Source organism: Hyaena hyaena, unplaced genomic scaffold (genome assembly GCF_003009895.1).
Source record: "Hyaena hyaena isolate Hyena2069 unplaced genomic scaffold, ASM300989v1 scaffold_331, whole genome shotgun sequence".
Lineage (NCBI taxonomy): Eukaryota > Metazoa > Chordata > Mammalia > Carnivora > Hyaenidae > Hyaena > Hyaena hyaena.
This window is the reverse complement of record NW_024080965.1, coordinates 1801638-1821158: the sequence shown is the minus strand read 5'-3', so window position 1 is coordinate 1821158 and position 19521 is coordinate 1801638. Positions and strand designations below refer to the sequence as shown.

The window sequence follows — 19521 nt, the reverse complement described above, 5'->3', positions numbered from 1 at the left end:
TGAATCTGATCATACCACACCTCTGCTTAAAACCCTGTAATGCCTCTGCACTGCCTTCAGGATAAGCTCTAAACTCCTTAGCATTGCTTTTAAGGCTCAGCTCCCGCTTAGCTCTCCAGGGGCATGCCTTGCCCGAGGAGTGTCAGCCCTACCAAATCCCTTGTGTGCTGACCCTGGACACTTCTTATTCTCCCGTGCCTCCAGATCTTTGTCTAGAACATTTCCCCTCCTCTCTTCACCTGGTTAGTTTATTTGCCTTCCAGGTGTCACCTCAGATGTCACTTCCTCCAGAACCTACCCCCAGTCACCCAAGGCCAGGGTGGGTATTCTTATGCGTGTTTCTCATCATTTTACCTTACAGGTGCCTATTTACATGTCTTCCTCTCCAGACAATAAGCTCCTTGAGGGATGGGATGGTTTTATTTATCACCATAAGCCCAACACCACTCAGTGTCTGACAGAGAGAAACTCAATAGTTATTCAGTGAATGAATGAATGTGTGAATGAATGAATGACATGATGTAACAAGGATGACAGCTGGGCCTTCTTGGAGGTAGATTTTCACTCTGTGCACTGAAAAACTTGCTAATAACTGGTGATATCCAAAAAAAAAAAAAAAAAAAAAAAGGGAACAGACCAAGCCACAAAGCAGTGAAAGTCCCATCCCTGCAAGTCTGCACACAGAGCCTACATAGCCCTTGGGAGGGGGCTTCTTCAGGAGACGGCAGGTGGGAGTGCATGCCCTTCGCTCATTGCCTATCTGCCGGGAGGCACAATTAGATTCACTTCTGAAGGCCAAAGATCTGGGCTGCGGCATCAGCTCTGCATTTGCTGTTAGAATGGGGGCAAGAGGCTGCCTCTCTGAGCTGTCCTTACCTGTGAAATAGAGATGATGTTTGCACTGCCTACTTCACAGGCTTTGTGAGAGCAAAACATAGTCACACACGCTAAAATACTTTGTAAAAGCCTTAAGGCCCAATGAAAGGTCTGATTATTTACCACATAATCCTTAGGTCTCGCAGCTTCACTAAATAACTTTTGTTCTGCAACTACATTAGAAAACAAAGTGCTGCGTGCCAAGCTTTACTTTGGCAGGCAGAGCTGAGAGAGCAGAGAGGTCTGCCTCTTCCGTGCCATGCCACTGTCCCCTAGAAAAGGCAAGAGTGGGCATCAAGAGCGCCTGTTTAGCTAGGATCTGTCATAGGCCTTTGTTCCTGCCATCAGGGAGACTCCTTGGAGCCTAATACTAAAAACAAGGGGAGTATGGCTCCAAAGTCTTGAGTCACTATGAAAATCAACAAGAACCCAGACCACAGACACACCTTCCTCTTGGGCCCCTTGACTGATGCTTAAAGTCAGAATACTTAAAAGCATTTCAAAATCTTCCCCATTGGCATAACAAAACCAATGAAACCATTTAATTTAAAGGCTTTTTATTAGGAACCAGGGGAAAGAGCTGCTTGTCCCTCTATAACAGTCTAGAGCAGGTCATCAGGCCCAGGATGGAGAGAGGTTAGCAAAGGTGCTGTGGTGTGCTTTGCTGCACTTGCTTAGGGCCTGGAAGGAAAGGTGGTGGCAACAGAGGCTGGCAGGAACTGGTGTTGACCAAAACACCAATAGCCTGGGGAGAACCCTCTACCTTCCTTCCACTTCCACTCAAGGCTGGATGGAGCATGCCAGGAGACAGAAAACGTGGCTGGAGCAGGCAGGACGCAGCAGTGCTGACCCCCTGGCTGTGTCGTGTGCTACTTCACTTCACTTGCCTGCCCTCCACTCTTCTTGCTGTTTGGTGATTAGGTATTTGAAGAACTCATACACAGACCATGCGATGGCTGTGGAGGGGATCTGGTAAATTACTCTGGCTTGTACCCCTCGAAAGTAGGCGGTCACACCACCTACTTGATACACCGTCCTGAAGGCACTAGCCATGCCTGTGATATGTCCTGTGATGTTTGAGTTCAAAGCCAGGGACTCCTGGGTGTTGAGCAGTGTTTTGCAAACGTCCAGTGGGGTTGTGGCAGCGGCAGCTACGGCTCCTGCACAGGCTCCAGAGAGAACATGGGAGCTGGGGTTGTACCGTCTCTGGGGGTTAAAGTGCTCCTGCAGGAATTCATACGTCATGAAGTGAATGGCTTGGAAGGGAACATTCATGGTTAGCTGGGTGGTGTAGCTACGATAAAAGGCGCCGGCCCCTTCATTTTGCCACACTGCCCGTACACAGTCTGTCACCCGGTGGTATGGGGAGTTGTACATCTGCATCCTCTGCTTGACCACTGGTGGTGCCATCCAGAAGGAGGAGGAAGGAAATGACGCCAGCAATCAAGTGGTGAACAAGTGTGTCCAGATTCAGAGTCCCAAGTCAGCAGGTCAGCCATTGGAATGGAGAGAGAGAAAAAAGTATGAGTGAGCTATCGGTCTAATAAGTTAAAGTTTCCCTTTTTTTGAGAGGAGGGGACAGGAGAAGGTTGATAAAGGGCCAAAAAAAACCCAGACCCACTTATAGTAGGGTTTCTTTAAAACCAACCAGTGAACACACAGGATATATCTCTGGTTTAGAAACTCCAGAGGGTTTCCTCGAATTAAGTACCTACCTATTATTATGATCTTACCCTTTCATAAAACCCAAGGGAAGAAATGACTCAGTGGTAGTGAACATGATAATGAACAGATAGCCCTAACAATCCCAATCCTCAGGTATGCAGAGCACCCAACTCTTACGACATGAGGATGGTTATCCTCCTCAGGAGAAGAAGGGCTACCAGAAAGAAAACACAGTTCTTAGCCAAGAAGACTGTGGCTTTAGTTTCCAAACATCTACTCCCTCGAGTAGATAACATGGTGTGAGATCTGGATCTTCAGCTTAGCTTTGCCCATAGCCCAGCTGATAGCACCATGGCCTTGCCCAGCCAGGTAAATATGAGCTGGAGCTTAAAGAGTATGGCAGCTCTACTATCCCTTCACGTTTGTTTGAGTACTTCATTCGCCAACTCAGAAGCCAAGATCCAAGCGGCCGTGCAGGAACTGAGTTCTATAATCTACCCTTTCACTCCTATTTCGACTATCTTTATTCTAACAAGAATGGCAAGATTTTTAAATGTCAAAATCCATCTTCACCTCTTTGAAGAAAAGTGAAATAATCTGTTAAATTTTCAGATGAGTTCGAATCCACTACAAAGAGGACTTCCAAGAAAGCCCAGGAATAGACCAAGAAGAGCCCTATCTTTTTTCAGAGAAGCCCCAAAGGTGAATTAAATCTCAATGAATGTGCTTCCTAAGGGGCTCCTCCTACCTACTGACAACATGGGGGGAGCGCCCCCTACTGGTAAGACAGGGTAACACAAAAGGATTTCCCCACCTACATGGTTGGAGGGCTCCCTGGCTTTCCTCCGCAAACCAGAAATAAAGGAAAAGCCCAGAGATGCAGGTGCAGTGGCCCACAGGGGAGAAGGAGGAGGAAGCATTACCTTCTGCTGGATTCATGGCTGCATCATGCAGTAATGTTGCTACACACCCGGCCGCACCTGCAAAGGAAAAAAACCATCGCCATACATGAGGCCAGGAGAGGGCAACTGATTAACTGAGGCACCAGAGTGAAGGGAGTGGCTGGGCTAACCAAGAGCAGGGAGAAGGAACCCCCTGCTCTCGAGCCCCTGTTCTGAGACATGAAGATATTCGTTCCCACCAGCTTAGTAAGGTCACCAATCTACAATCCTTACATATAATAGGAAGGCGAAAAGAGTCAAACCCAGATTTTATAAAGGCAGCTCTGAGAATGAATGCACTTTATGCCCCAGATAGGAAGAAGGTACACTGCAGGGGCGCCTAGGTGGCTCAGTTGGTTAAGCATCCAACTTTGGCTCAGGTCATGATCTCATAGTTCATGGGTTTGAGCGCCGCATTGGGCTCTGTGCTGACAGCTAGCTCAGAGCCTGGAGCCTGTTTCAAATTCTGTATCTCCCTCTCTCTCTCTAACCCTCCCCTGTTCACGCTCTCTCTCTCTCAGAAATAAATGAAACATTAAAATTTTTTTAAAAAGGAAGAAGGTACACTGCAGCCAAGGGATGCCAGCATCAATTGCCTCCAGTGGGCAGTGACCAGATCTGCACCACACTATCTCACCTGTCATCCTGCTGCCCCTATGCTGCCCAATCCAACTCCAAAGTCTAACACTATTCATCTAGGCCTTTCCTTCAGGTCCTGAGCCACTGTATCTCTCACCCTTTCCTCTCAGTTTGGTTTTCAATCCCCAAGCAACAGGCTAGTCTCTTCCCTTATTTCCACATAACCTTCAACCCTCTGGTTTTTCTGTGCAGAAGTCCCTTGGCCCCACCCCAGTTCACTTGTTGAGGTTTTATCGTGTCCTCAACAACACACACTGCCTCTGGCTAGTTTAGATCCTGTAAAGGTGAGGCCAAGAGCTGGGGCTCCCTTAATGTCTTCCTTGGGCAGCTGGGTTACCTCTGATCCTGCCCCGAGGAGCAGGACACCACCCGATTACCAAGATATATACAGTGGGGATATTTCAGTGTGTCTCCATATTACCAGGGCATTAGAAGTTGATGCAGGGAGATGAAAGAGTCAAGCTGGTAGGTAAGGGAAGATACTGTAACACTGTTGAGGTGCCCCAAAAGAGGGGTGGGGTTGAAGCAGCCCGTTGTCTGAGAACATCAGGTTTGGAAGTCCCTCCCCTATAATCTGGCCTACCCCAGCCCAAAGCTTCAGCTCCAAACCATGCTGAGAGTGGAAAGCATTGACAGCAGCAAAGCCCAAAGAGTTGAGAAAGTGGGGTAACCAGCACAGGAAGGCTCAATACCATTGGCAATATGGCTATTGCCCCCAGGGTGGATTATATCACTCAATGTCTTTTTTAACTTTTCGTAGCAGGCAAAATAGAGGGCATGGGCAGGCCCTGCGCCTGTTGCTGTGACGTTTAGCCCCCGCATGGGTCTCCACAGGCCCTCCGTTCTTATAATCCTCCAGAGTGCCTCCAACACATTTCGATAGCGGGCGGCTGGGTCAGGCTGTAGGCTCTGCATCCGGGTCTGAAATTACAGAAAGAAGTGCAATGTCAGCAATGCCAACTTCTCTTTCAGCTTCCCAACTCTAGCACTCAGGCCTGGAGCACTCCTATGTGGAATCATGCCAATGTGCAGGAGTGATACCTGGCATCCAGTTTTACTTCCAAATCTATGTCCAATCTTTCCAAGGCTTGGGCCTTTTGCTAGTCATCTCCGAAGTCAACACCATTCTTGTCTCCAGAATATAATTGCTTAGGAAGTGTCCTTGAACTCTGAAATGATTCATAGCCCCAGCAACAAATATCAAGCCTGTGTTTCAGGAGAAGTTGCTTTTGTACCTTAATAAACTCAGCCTACAAGTTTACAAATGGATTCTAAAGTGAACTATTTACTGTCTACAACATTATGCATTATTTCTAAAGGCTGATCCTGGGCCTGCTTCCTGACCACACACTACATCGACTAATGAAATGGCTCATCCTTTATTACATCCCTGATGATTATCTGACTTTCTTGGATTATGTGACGTTGGCAGCTGGGCCTGTAGGTTATACTCTTGGCAGAGGTAGCATTTGTAATCAATGCTGCTCTAATTTCCTGGGAAAGAGCATTTGCCCTGAAACTATGAAAGGTGGAAACTAACCTAGTCTCTAAAACTGTAGGGGCTCCCAGATGTCTAATCTAAACTGAATGAATTCCAAAACTGGCATCAAATAAAATCAGTCTCCGTGAAACAGAATCCATGGAATTTCCAGAGGATTCAATGATCGAGACAAAAGTACAAGGCAGACACTTTGTATAATGTTCCTGGACAAAGTCTGACTGGAATTTGGGGATGAATCTTGTTTTTAAAAATTTTTAATGTTTATTTAGTTTTGAGAGAGACACAGAGTGTGAGCAGGGGAGGGTCAAAGAGAGAGGGACACAGAATCTGAAGCAGGCTCCAGGCTCTGAGCTGTCAGCACAGAGCTCGATGCAGGGCTTGAACCCACAAACTGTGAGATCACGACCTGAGCTGAAGTTGGCCGCTTAACCAGCTGAGCCACCCAGGTGCCCTGGGAATGAATCTTTTTGAAACATTCTGCAAATCGCAGACCCTCAGAGGAAGGCGTGTCTTCCAATGAAAAACTCTTGTCTATTGATCCATTTCAAGATTAAGATTAAGGAAGCATGGGGGCGCCTGGGTGGCTTAGTCGGTTAAGCATCCGACTTTCGCTTAGGTCATGATCTCGCAGTTTGTGGGTTCGGGCCCCGCGTCGGGCTCTGTGCTGACTGGCAGCTCAGAGCCTGGAGCCTGTTTCAGTCTGTGACTCCCTCTCTCTCTCTGACCCTCCCCTGCTCACGCTGTCTCTCTCTCTCTCCTAGAAATAAATAAAACATTTAAAAAAAAAAAAAGATTAAGGAAGCATGGAGACTAACAATATAAAATCAATGTCTAGTGGCTGGAACAAAGTAAGCACTCAAGATTTGTTTGTTGAATGAATGAATAAAAGAACAAATGAATCTTAGCTGTGTCTGTACCAGTTCACAAAGTAAGAAGCAGACTATTAATGAGCCAGAAGGACAATTTATGTCCAAGTATAGTTTAAATTCCTACTTCATTCCAATTATTGGTTCAGTCTGGATTTAAAAGCTTGAACCTTCCTTTTGACCATCTGCAATCCAAAAGTATTGCCTCTTGTCAAGAGCATGGAGGGAAAAAAACTAACCAGATTAACAGGTCCTGGTTAGCTGTAAGCAATCCACATTCCTCTAGTTAATTTCTCTTGTCTGCTACCAACAAAGAACTGGAAAGTTAAAAGGTTAATTACTGTAACTTCAATCAGAAATAGTTACCACTTACTACAATTTGACACATTCATTCTACTTCACACATACACACAAAGCATAAAGTTCCAATAAAGCATGTGCTTACAGATCTCTCCTATCACCCACAGGGTATAAAATCCATAAGAAGAGTTATTCAGTGACTACAGTTCTTTGCTGGCTATGGCTGCTGATAAAGATAAACTGATCCTGGTGGCTTAACAATTATGTTTCCATTGGTTTGTTCAAAACTGTTCTTGCATAGGGAGCATGTTCAGAAATTGTATTGCTCTGCTGAAGTCTGTGGCATTATTTGGAAAACCAGCCTTGAAAGATCTCGCCTCAGAGATGTGGAATGTTTCACCCCCAAGAGAAACCTGGACTATAAATTACTTTGAACATATTATACACACCTCTAAAGCTAATTCACAATTCTACTTCATTCTTATGGAGAAGAACCAAGCATAAGCTATGCCAAATATAAAAATGAATACACCTCCCCAAATTTGGGGGCCAATAAATCTTTCTTTTGGAGAAAGATGAAATCTCTAAGAGTTTATGAATAGCCTTTAATATAAAAAACCACTAGCTTTGAAGAAAAGGCCAAATGAACTAAGAGAGGTAAGTAGTTTGCCAAAAGACAAGCCACATTTGAGTCAGAAAGCCTGACTATGATCCCCAGCTTTGCTAGATGTGTGGCCTTGGGTATGTCACTTAACCTGAGATTCAGTGTTGTCATCTACAACATGAGATTAAGATTGGCTCATGGAGCTATTTTGGGGTTCAAAGAGTTACGACACGTAAAAGCCATTGGTAATTTATGAAGTGCTACAAATATAAGGCTTTTTATTGTATTCAAACACAACTCTAGGAAATATTTGTTTATATCTTAGAATGTATAGATCATGGGAGTGTTGTCTCTTGCATATGTCATTTCACAAATATGCATGAGCACCCAACTGGTCCTTAGCCACTAACAAATCAGGTTAAATTTTTGTATTTTTTGTTTTCACTTTTTTTAAAATATTTATTTTTGAGAGAGACAGAGAGTGAGTGGGGAGCGGCAGAGAGAGAGGGAGACAGAGAATCCCAAGGTGGCTCCGTGCTGCCAGTGCAGAGCCTGATGTGGGGTTCAAACTCACAAACTGTAAGATCATGACTTGAATCAAGGCGCTTAACCAACTGAGCCACCCAGGCGCCTGTTTCACTTTAAAGTTTCTCTGTGGCTACAATGACTTTTTACGTCCAGCTATTAATCTGAAGTTCACATTTAGGACCGAGCACTATTGTGAAACTCTGTGCCTTGCTTGGCTTTGGAACTCTACCTTTGGGAGGCTGGATGGAAGGCCTGAGAGCCTGACTGAGGTCAAATCATGACTGTCTCACTTGTTTCTTTTTCTTTTTGTGTAAAATAATGAAAATGGTGTGTACTTCATGAAAACGCCTCAAGGATTAAATGAATAAATGCATGTAAGGCACATCAGTTAGTGTTTGGCAAACAAGAACAACTGACATTTACTGAATAATAATAATTATCATTAGACACAAGAAAGTCAAATAAGCCAACGTTTCAATTTCCTAATCTTTCGTTGGTGAATGTGTATAGATAACCATTTACATCTGGAGTTTGGCAAAGATTTATTTCCTTTTGTACATGACAGAGCCTAACAGCAGTACCTTGGTGACAGGTGGGTAGTTAGCCAGATGATTTTGAGAAGAGTTCTGACTGTGTTGGTTGTACAGCCTGTCCCTATAGATAAAGTCTGATGTTTGCCTCTGAGGCCCAGAAATGGAAAACTGGGATGTGTTTGGGCTCCCAAACCTCCCTATTATGATCATGTAAATAGCTGGCTGAGTAACTTTGGCCTGGCAAGGTTATGCTAGGTTCCTCCCAAGGATATTTTAAATCAACTTGACCCTGATAAGTGGCTAGAAGCACAGGCTTGCATGCCAAGCGGCAATGTCAACTTTCATTTGCAAACACTGTGTTTGCTGTTTTGGCTCCAACACAGATACCTGCGTCTAGTCTTAGGGATGGTCGGGCTGCTCTTCTTCTCCACCACCATTTGTGGTAGAAGAGGAACTGGGAAGGCCTTTCTGAAGGAAGAGATTTGAATTTTACTTTCATGTCTGCACAACATTTAACATCCCAGTGACACATATCCTATTGGTCTCACCTTGTTATTCTCTCTTGTCATTTAAATCCCAGCATTAATGGCAAATGAAAATGATACTTCCAAAATAAGCTTTTGTATTTTTGAAGACTCTTGAGCATTTATTCCCTCCAGATCGAATAATTATTTCTTTAATATAGGTCTTTGAGGCATGACTATAAGGTTGCAGGACTAATTTTTTTAAAAACAAAAATGTCAAAGCTGATGTAAATGAGTAAGAATTGCTCTTCAAAATAGCTTGGAAGGCTAGAAGTAACTTATTCCACCAATGCTGTAATGATGCAAAATATTTCTGGAACTCCTCTTTCAGAAGTGTTTCCTCAGTGGGTTTGTCAGCCTCAAGAATAAGTCAGGCTCCTTGCTTTCTGCTCCTACCTTCTCTTTGACTCCAATCAGTATTACCCATTTTGATCTCCCACCTTATCTGTCATTTTTGATTCTGAATGGTCTGTTACTAAAAAGTCAACCCCATCTTGTCACAGGACAAAGTTCTACCCTCTTTAAGGATATGCACCCAGATATTCTAGAGACATTTCTAACAGAGAAATTTAGAAAATGTTTACAGCAACAATAGCATTACATAAATACATGGCATAAGGAGACAGCCTCCCAAGGTAATAGGACAACACTTCAGTTGATAAGTTACAGTAATATTCCTAAGTCAATCACATTATTACATTGTGTTTTTCAAGTCATTAAATAATTTTCATTGCTTTCCTTGATCTAGTTTTCATTTGATACCCATCCTGAAACATAGCACCCTAGACCCTGCTAGACCCTGCTCTCTACTCAGTCTTTGTGAGGTTACTTTACTTTGCAGTTAGAGCATACTAACTTTTGGATATACAGCATTAACAACTCACAGTCATTCGACCTATACTTTATTACATAAATGTCTGAATCTTTTTTATTTGTACTTGCCCATTTTACATTTTAATACTGTCAGCATTAACCATCCTCTTACTTCTCTTGCATAGATTTTACTTTTTATTTCTATTCCTCCCAATTGACAAGGGTATTTAAAGTTCTAATATCCATTTTAACCAAGTGCATTTACCAGTTTCAATAGGGATGGCCACTGGTAGGAGTTGCCTTGCAATGTGCTAGAAAACTATCAACTCAACGTCATTCATAAAGCTCAGTGAGCACTTTCCCCATTTCCTCATCCACACTACTGAGAACATGTGACAGTACCAGCACCGGGGACAAGCAGAAGAGATAGACTTTTTATTTCCCAACTCAATACTCTCTCCTTTTGAATATGTAACATTTGCCAAATTTGAGGAGAAAACACACATCAAAGAGCTGTGAGAATACTGTTTGACTATTACCCCTAATATATATGTAAAGGAGGCACCACTGTTTCTCAATATGTTTATTTCAACAGCCTGCATGAATGTACTTCTCATTCAATTTAGTCCCCTCTTTTAGAGGTTGGTACCTTTGCTAACACACGACTAACCGTAAAACACAATCTGTTCCCTCTTCACCTCGCTTTCTTCAGAAGCACCTGACTTCTGTACCCAATAATCAGTCTGCTTGGCTCTGGTTGCCATTAGTTTTTACTTTCACAGGAATCATGCCTTCGTGTTGATCCTATTTCATTTTCTTCACACTTACATCTACTTTTCAAAATCATCATGCTTCCCTTCTAGGCAACTTTCCCCTTTTTGTCAACTTCAGGTGACTAAATAAATACACTGTCAGGTTCATCTCTCGTTTGGGGGCCGATGTGCTCCCTGCACTTACAAAATCCTAATCCCAGTTTAGTTTTCTCGTTCAGGAAATAGGTGGGGTGTCATGCCTGCTGCACAGAGAAACCGAAACCTCTTCCTGAACATGGGTTTTCCCAAATCATTTCCAGTCTGTAACTATGAATTCTGACTGCACAATGATTTCCAATCATTCATGGGTTAAGATTTAATAAGTAGATCATTTATCTAGCCCAGACGTTTCAGATTTCCGTTCTTGTCCCAACACTTCTAAGGGGAAGACACAGCAAGTTTCTTGTAAAAGCACTAGCCCAGAGAGCATCCCAAACCATTAAGATCCTATAGGGGGTCTGATTCACCCCAGTTGGCTTCACCTTAATAAAATTAGCACTTACCTGTTCCATCCCATCCCACCCTATTCCTGTTTAGTCCCGGCTAGGATCCAGACTTTGGCTGACAGACTTTCTTTCCACAGTCCCGATTCAGATCTCACTGACAGTTAGAAATAGGTCCTGTTTCCTGACTGGGTTCAATTCCCAGCCGGGACCTTGCTTGCATGGAGTATCGGTCGAATCGTGTGGTGGTGGCAGGAGCCAGGACGAAACCCATGTCGGCTCCGGCTCTCGGCCAGGATCCTGGCTCGGGACAGGACCAAGGGGTCGGGTCAGCCCCAGGTCGGATTCAGAGCCGGTCCAGGTCTCACCTTGACGCAATCGATGGGATACATCACGCAGTGCTCCAGGATCCCTGCCACGGCGCCCGCCACCATGTGCGTGGTGACAGTGGCTCCAGCCGGCAGCGCCTCGTAGTCCGGGCCGGAGTCCGGATCCTGCCGTACCGGGGGCCTGCAAGCCCCGGCCTCCCCGCCGCCGGCCCCCCGGCCCACGCCCCGCTGCAGCCACCCGTCCAGCAGCGCCGACTCCCCGGGGCTCCGCCCCGGCCCAGCTGCCGGCCCCCCCGCCACACCGCCAGCACCCCGCCCCTCCAACTCCATCCACCCGGGCCAGCTGCGGCGCCCACCCTCGCCGCCGCTGCCGCCACCGCCCTCCGGCCCCGTCTCGTCCGCCTCAGGCGCGGCCCAGAGAGCCCGGGGCCTCCGGCTCCCGCTTGGCCCGCGGACACGCCCTTCAAGCAGCCATTGGTGCAGCCGCCAAGTTAGCCCCGCCCTTTTGCTTACGTAGGAAAAAAATGTGTGCGGTATTAGAGAAGTTGCCTGTCATTCCTCCGTCCGTGGCGTTGCTGCTGCTTAGGTCCCACCTCTTCCCCTTTGATCTTGGAAGCTTCTTGTTTATTGGCTATTGATTGGCCAACATGTAAAATCAGCCCGCCCTTCGACTTTTCTGGAGGGCGGGAGAAACTTAAGGCCGAACTTTGATAGGCTCAAGCACTCTTGATACTTTGACCGCGGCCATTGGCCCTCATCACGTCGGGATCTGATTGGCTACCGGAAAGGAGCGCAGAGCCCAGGGGCGAGAGAGGACACATTTGGGCCCCAGACTGGCGCCTGTGGAGTTGCGGGCGGTACCGTCTGGGATGCTTGGGGCGCAGCGCCAGGCCTTCAAGGTCAAACCGCTGACAGATGCCGTTAGGACTTGCGTTCGAGCGACCGCCCCAAATCCTGGACTCGCGGGTCGCGTGCGGGCAGCCCTGGCCCGAGAGCTTTGTTCCCGCGGGATCTTGGGCCGGCGTGAGGTGGAGCCGGTTTGAGCTGGGTATCCCCTGGCGCGGCCCGCGGGCCGTTCTGGGAAGCTCTTGCGACACGCGGGCGGCGGCCCGTTAGGCTCTGGTCAGATCTGGAGCGATGTTCCCCTGCCCCGTGCAGCGCGCGAGCCGACTTCCGAAGGCCCTGTGCTCCTTGGGCCCCACCGCGCCTCACCAGGCTTGCACCTGAAATCGCCCTGTAAACCCCGCAGTTGTTGAATGAATGAGTTCTCCGGGGCCCGCTGTCGCTGGGTCCTGCGCCGGGCCGAGAGCTGGAGGCAGGGAAGAGATGTCGAAATGGGGCGGGATAATTCAGAGGTGACGACAGGCGGAGAGGCCGGTCTGGGGGCAGCTGCCGCAACGGCACAGAAAGTACGGCGACTGTGGAGAAGATCAGACGTACAGCTTTCCCCTAAGCTAACGCACTGATGACCTCCACTGCCTCGTGGTGATTGCCTTTGGTGATGAGGCCGATCTCCCTCCCAGCGTTAGAGAGGGGCGCCCTCCGGTTAAAGGACAACGCCGGCAGGCCACAGCCTCGAGCACCACCCTCTGGGCGACGCTGTCGCGCGGCAGCTAGCTCCACGAGGGCTGCAGGCTCCCCTGAGGAACGCAGGAGCTTTCCCCGCTCCTCCGCCTGCCCTGCCTCACTATCCCTTCTCTGGAGCGTGTTTGTAGAAGCCTCCCACTGTTTACATCTCGGTCTTTACTACCTGTTTTACCGAGAAGACGATGGAGTTGTGAACTTTCCCATCTGGTTATAGCGCTTCTTTAAGGAAGAGGTTTTCATGTTTTTCTCTGAAGCTAGCCCTTCTCTGGACCTCTGGGAGTTTTTGTTTTTAACTTCGTTTTACTCACCTATTCTCTCTCAGCAGTGGTTATTAACCTTAGGGGTCTCGACCTTTTTGAAAATAATGACGTGACATCTCCCCTTCGCTTCTCACTCCCCATGCACACACCTAGGGGTCCATGAACTTCAGGTTAAACACTCCTCCCATACATCTTTTCCCTTCTCTAGCTGACTTCCCTTGAGAATGAATAGGACTCTCAAAAAGAAAACCACTCAATCCTGGTAGAGTACTAATTCTCTTTACTGCCAAACTACTCCAGTAATGAGTTATACCTGCTTTGTCCTTTTTCTCTTTAAGCCCTACGTCTTTACTCCTTTATTCAGGGGTCACAAATGATCTTTCCAAATGCACTGGTCTTCTTCTTATTCCCTCTTGGCCCCACTGACCCGTCCCTCACTGATTTTTTTTCCTCATCAGGAACCACTTTATTCTATGTTTTAGACCTCTCAGTCTCTAACACTTTTCTACCGACTGAGATAGAACATTTCTAAAGGTTTGATGCTTCTTGATCTTGACTACATTAGAGAACCTTACCATTACAAATCTCCTTTTCTCATTGGACCTATATTTCCCTCATTGCATACCTCTTAACTAAAATTTCCATGTGAAATCAGTAAATATTTATTGAGTACCAGCTCTGTACTTGAAGCTGGTGCTCCAGGTCACAGTCCATAGAGTTCTCATGGAGCTTACTTTTTTTTTTTTTAAATGTTCATGTATTTTTGAGAGAGAGTGTGAGCGGGGGCAGGGCAGAGAGAGGCAGATACAGAATCTGAAGCAGGCTTATCTCTGAGCTGTCAGCACAGACTCTGATGCAGGGCTTGAACCCATGGGCCTTGGGATCATGACCTGAGCCGAAGTCAGATGCTCAACTGACTGAGCCACCCAGGCGCCCCTCATGGAGCTTACTTTTTAATGAGTGGAGGGTGACAGACAAAAATACCAATTCTAGGTACTATTTGGATTACTGAAAGAGGGAGGTGTGATAAAGTGTGACTAGGTGGCTACATTTGTTGGACTGGGAAAGGCCTTTCTGAGGAGGTGACACCATGGTGAATTCTAAATGACAGGCAGGAGCTCATGACAAACCCAGAAAAGAGTATTCCAGAAGAAACAGTATGTACAACAACCCTACAGTGAGAACAAGGTTGGTGTATGAAGGAACAGAAAGTGAGTGTGGCTGGAACATGGTGAGGGAAAGTGGAGGTGACACAGGATGAGATTTGAAAGATAGGCAAAGGAACATGCACCTTAATATCTGACTTGGGATGCTCATTCCAAACTTAGCCCATTCCACTTCCCACCCACCCAATTCCTCCAAAATTTTTCTTTTCTAAAGCTGGAGGTCTTCTATGGCTACTCACCTATTCTCTCTCAGCAGTGGTTATTAACCTTAGGGGTCTCGACCTTTTTGAAAATAATGACGTGACATTAGAAATATTTTTGAAATGTTTGTGCTTTCCTTTTCCTTCCTATTGATTCATTTCCCCAGTATCTGATCCCTTCACATCTATACTGTAATAACCTTTCAATATCCTTGCTACCTCTGGGATTCCCTGGCTTTAGAGGCTTCATCTCTGGGATACCCATCCTTCCATGTACATGGTAAGGATTGTTCTTCCCACCTCCTTAAAGATAGGCATGGCCTATCCATGACCGTGGATTTGCTTTGACCAAAGAAATATGAGAGAAGCATTAGAGCCAAATAAGAACTTTCCCTACCACATGACTGTTGATGTTTAGAAGGCCCCATCAGCCTGGTTCCCTGGGTGAGGAGGGTGAAGCAAAGCCACCTGCTTGCTAGATGGGCTTTCAGCATGAGTAAGAATCTTTGACTTTAAAACCGATTTTAGGATTATTCCATACCATAGCATAATCTAGCCCAGTGCTGCTCAGACTTTACTTTGGTATTAGTCACCTGAAGAATTTGTTACATGGCAGATTATAATTCTCTAGTGGGGATGGGGATTCTTCATTTCTTAGAAGCCCCCAGGTGATGCTGATGCTGTCAGACCCTGGAGCAAACTTTGAATGACAAGCACCTAACCCATCCAGACTACCTCATGTCCCACCCTCAACATGTCTACACAAGCTGCCCTACACCTCACCAGCCCTTAAACTTCCCTAAAAAACAAAGTAGCAAGCAAAGAAATAACCTTGGAGATATTCTTTAGAAGGCCTCAATAGCTCCCATACCTGCAGCTCCTTAGTCAGACACTAGAATCTTTTTCTTATATTCCCAGGATAGTTGTTTTCCACATTCTGTATTCTGTACTTTTTATTTTTTACCTCTACCTATGAGACTATTCATTATCTCACTGTCAAGTCTCATCTATTTTCTTTAGTAATAGAAACCCCAAGTTTTAGCTTGGAGCTAAAAGTCCAGCTGAAGTCTGTATTTCCCCAGCTTCCCCTTCAGCTAGTGTTAGCTGTGTGACTAAGTTCTAGCTTGTGGGATGTGAGTGCAAGTGGCGTGAAACATCTGGGTTCTGCCTTTAATTTTTTTTAATGTTTTATTTATTTCAGAGAGAGACAGCGTGAGCAGGGGAGGGTCAAAGAGAGGGGGATACAGAATCCGAAGCAGCCTCCAGGCTCTGAGCTAGCTGTCAGCACAGAGCCCAACGCGGGGCTCAAACCCACGAACCATTAGATCGTGACCTGGGCTGAAGTTGGTCGCTTAAGCAACTGAGCCACCCAGGCGCCCCAGCTGCCACCCACTTTTGGCCACATGGACAAGGCCTGTAACTTACGTGGGCAGAGCAAAAGGTTGAATAAACCTGCTGCCTTTTGGGCAGTAATAGTAGTACCTTTCGCTAATCATCACATTCTAGTACATGAGAGAACTTGCTTAAGTGGTTGCCGTTAGTTTGAATCTTTGTTTACAGCAACAGGTTTATATCCTGATATATGTTCATCCCTAGAATGCATTTCACCCTTTGTTTCTTATCAGAATTCTCATTCTTGAAGGTCCAAAACAATTCCCACTACTTCCAGCTTACAATATCCTCTTTCTCTGAACTGCCATCCCACATGACCATATGAGGTATAATACAGAATGAGATGGATTCCAGCAGCCACCCATGAAAATACGACTTCTTTACAGTTACTTAAAGAGAAATAGATTCCTAAATTATGAAGAGTAGACCATGAAAGCTGTAGGGATTCAGAGATGGGGCAATCATTGAGGACAGAAGGGATAAGAAGATGTGTGTGTAAGCAGTTTGAAACAGGAAGATGTTCTAAGGGGTGTGTGGGGAACAGTTTCAAGGGAATAAATTCATTATTCCTTGTTTTCTGCATCTTTCCTAAAATCCACCTTTCTGAGAAAGCAATTGAGGCAGTGCTCAATTTCTTAGTTAGTCTGTCCTCCCACCTTACAAAAGGAAAGTGTACCTTCACCTGTCCTTCATCTTGGTATAGTTCATTGCCCTGGTATGTACAAACCTCCAGGTAGCTAAGCCACCAGGTAGTCCCAGTGCTAGCAAGGCCTCCTTCCATCAAGGTACAACTGTAGATTTCATCTTCCTCTGTCTGACGTCTATTTCCATTAGGGCAAAACATGTCTTTAAGAATGGATACTTTGGTCCTTGTGGATATTTGGGGTATATATGTATTGTACAGTGGCATAATGGGTTTTTAATTTAACCACAACCTATTATCAAAGAATACATTCTTTCTGAGGGAGATTCTATTTAGAATAAAGCAAAAAGAGCATAATTAAATGTTAAAGGTGGTGGTGCCTTATTTCACTCAGCTGACATATCATGGCAAGCTCTGTTTCTTATCTATCTTGGGACAAGGATATCCAAGATTTATGAAAATGTGTGCTGGGAAGAAATGATGTGTTAAAAATATAGTACAATGTTCCCTCTCTGGTCAGAAGCAAGAAAGCTGAGTGATGCTCTTCATTTATCATGTCCCAACTTTGGTCTCAGTTTTACATTTTGCATAACTTCTAGAAGTATAGGGAAAGTACCTGTTTAATTTTCACAGATCAACATCATGCCTTCAAGTAAAAGGAAATATGTCAAAAGTAAATTCATACTTTGTTTTTTCTTGAATATTCATGCTTATACTAAAAACATACTCATTTTCTTTTGCCAGCATAGATTATTTGCTATACCATTTCATACCTGCTAGGATGGCTATAATCAAAAACACAGAAAATACGTGTTGGCAAGGACATGGAGAAATTGGAGTCTTCACATATGGCTGCTGGACTGTAAAAATGGTTCAGCCACTGTAGAAGACAGTTTAGCGGCTCCTCAAAAAGTTAAAGTTACCATATGACTCAGCAATCCACTCTTAGATATATCCAAAACAACTGAAAAGAGGTACTTAAACAAGTATGCATACGTGCTTGTTCCATAGCAGCACTTTTCATAACATGCAAAAGGTGGAAACAGTCTAAATGTCCATCAATAGAAAGCATAAACAAATTGTGTATGATACATACATACATACATAATTCAGCTGTAAAAAGGAATGAAGTAGTGATCTATACTACAGTGTGAATGAACTTCAAAAATATGTTAAGTGAAAGAAGCCAAAAGTGATTCCACGTATATGAAATATCCAGAAAGGTAGCTCCACAAGCCAGAACACAGATTTGTGGTTACTGGGGCCAGAGGTGATGAGCTAGGAAAAGCTACCTGATGAGTACAGGGTTTCCTTTTGGGGTGATGAGATAGTTTGGAAGTAGGTAAAGCTATTGGTTGCATAACATTGTGAATGCATTAAATACCACAGGATTGTTCACTTTAAGATGGTTACTTTTGGGGTGCCTGGGTGGCTCAGTCAGTTAAGCGAATGACTTCAGCTTAGGTCATGATCTCACAGTTCCTGAGTTCAAGTCCCTCGTCAGGCTCTGTGCTGACAGCTCAGAGCCTGGAGCCTGCTTCGGATTCTATGTCTCTGTCTCTCTCTGTCCTTCCCCCTCCCCTGCTCATGCTCTGTCTCTCTCAAAAATAAACATTAAAAAAAAAAAAGATGGTTATTTTTATGGTACATGACTTTCACCACAATTTTAAAAAGGCAAGATCAGCTAGCACCCAAGAGATGAGCTGAATAAACTAGTATCTCATTATCCTCTCAAATGTTTTTGCCTCTGTGACTCCAAACAGCAGCTCTAAACCACTTACACAACCCCTGGGTTGCCTCACATCAACTTGAAGAAAATCTACCTTGGACAAAAGATTTGGGAAATGATTGTAAACGGATACAAACTTTCTTTTTGGTCAATGAAAATGTTTTAAAAAACCACTGAATTGGGTGAATTTTGTGGCCTATAAATTACATCTCAATAAAGCTGTTCTTAACAAACTAAAAGGTCTAATTGGAATACACTGAAGAGTATTTTCTTTTGGAACTTGGGTTTCATCAGCCTGTAAGCAGTAAACTGTAACCTTTGCACATCTACAATGGTGTGGGGCTAGTTACCGCAATCATATTACTCTTTTTTCTTAAAGCTTCTCCTAAGGGATCTGGTTTTTTTCGGGGGGGGGGGGGAAGCAAACCAAGGAAAAGTACTAATTTTGAAGTACTTTCATGAAGTAATTTCATCTCTGGCTCACAGGCAAAAATCCAGAAAAATTACTCTGCTTCACTGGTTCTTGTCTAGGAGGAAGTTTCTGTTTAATTCATACTCCAACTGACTTGAAACAGACACAGGAAAAATATTAATTGATACGGTAAATCCATATTTACTCTTCTTTGGGTACCAATCTCCTTACCACCACTCATTTCCCTCCTCATTTTCTTTTGTTTGTAGTGTGTGTATGTATGTATTTATTTATTTTTTACAAATAGTTTATTGTCAATCTGGTTTCCATATAACACCCAGTGCTCATCCCCAAAAGTGCCCTCCTCCACGCCCATCTCCCCCCTCCCCCCCACACCCATGAGTCCTAGTTCGTTCTCAGCATTCAAGAGTCTCTCATGGTTTGCCTCTCTCCCTCTCCCCCAGTATTTCCCCCCTTCTTCTCCCCCACAGTCCTCCGTTAAGTTCCTCCTAATCCTCCTATACGTTCAAACATATGATATTTGTCCTTCTCTGCGTGACTTATTTCGCTCAGCATAACACCCTCAAGGTCCATCCATGTTGCTACCCATGGCCAGATTTCATTGTTTCTCATTGCCATGTAGTATTCCATGGTATAGATAAACCACATCTTCTTGATCCATTCGTCCATTGATGGACACTTAGGCTCTTTCCATGATTTGGCTATTGTTGAGAGTGCTGCTATGAACATTGGGGTAC

The 19521-nt window shown here is 45.0% G+C and overlaps 1 protein-coding gene across 2 annotated transcripts; it reads right to left on the bottom strand.

Annotated features, from left to right (window-relative positions):
• Nucleotides 1-1416: 1416 nt before the first annotated feature.
• On the bottom strand, nucleotides 1417-12207 carry SLC25A28 (solute carrier family 25 member 28). 2 transcript variants are annotated; one of them, XM_039249292.1, is made up of 4 exons: nucleotides 11888-12207; nucleotides 4814-5042; nucleotides 3465-3521; nucleotides 1417-2273 (listed from the first exon to the last, which is right to left on the bottom strand). In XM_039249292.1, the coding sequence occupies exons 2-4, from the start codon at nucleotides 5034-5036 to the stop codon at nucleotides 1756-1758; spliced, it is 798 nt and encodes a 265-aa protein (XP_039105223.1). In that variant the 5' UTR covers nucleotides 5037-5042; nucleotides 11888-12207; the 3' UTR covers nucleotides 1417-1755. The 2 variants fall into 2 exon arrangements, with proteins under 2 accessions (XP_039105223.1, XP_039105224.1); XM_039249293.1 differs by lacking the exon at nucleotides 11888-12207 and adding an exon at nucleotides 11414-11719.
• Between the last annotated feature and the right edge of the window lie 7314 nt (nucleotides 12208-19521).

Coding starts and splice junctions, on each gene's coding strand:
- SLC25A28 (XM_039249293.1), bottom strand. CDS start 11,704: ATGGAGTTGGAGGGGCGGGGTGCTGGCGGTGTGGCGGGGGGGCCGGCA. Junction 5,043..11,413: donor ATCCCATCGATTGCGTCAAG/GTGAGACCTGGA, acceptor CTGTAATTTCAG/ACCCGGATGCAGAGCCTACA. Junction 3,522..4,813: donor CAATAGCCATATTGCCAATG/GTATTGAGCCTT, acceptor TTTCCTTTGCAG/GTGCGGCCGGGTGTGTAGCA.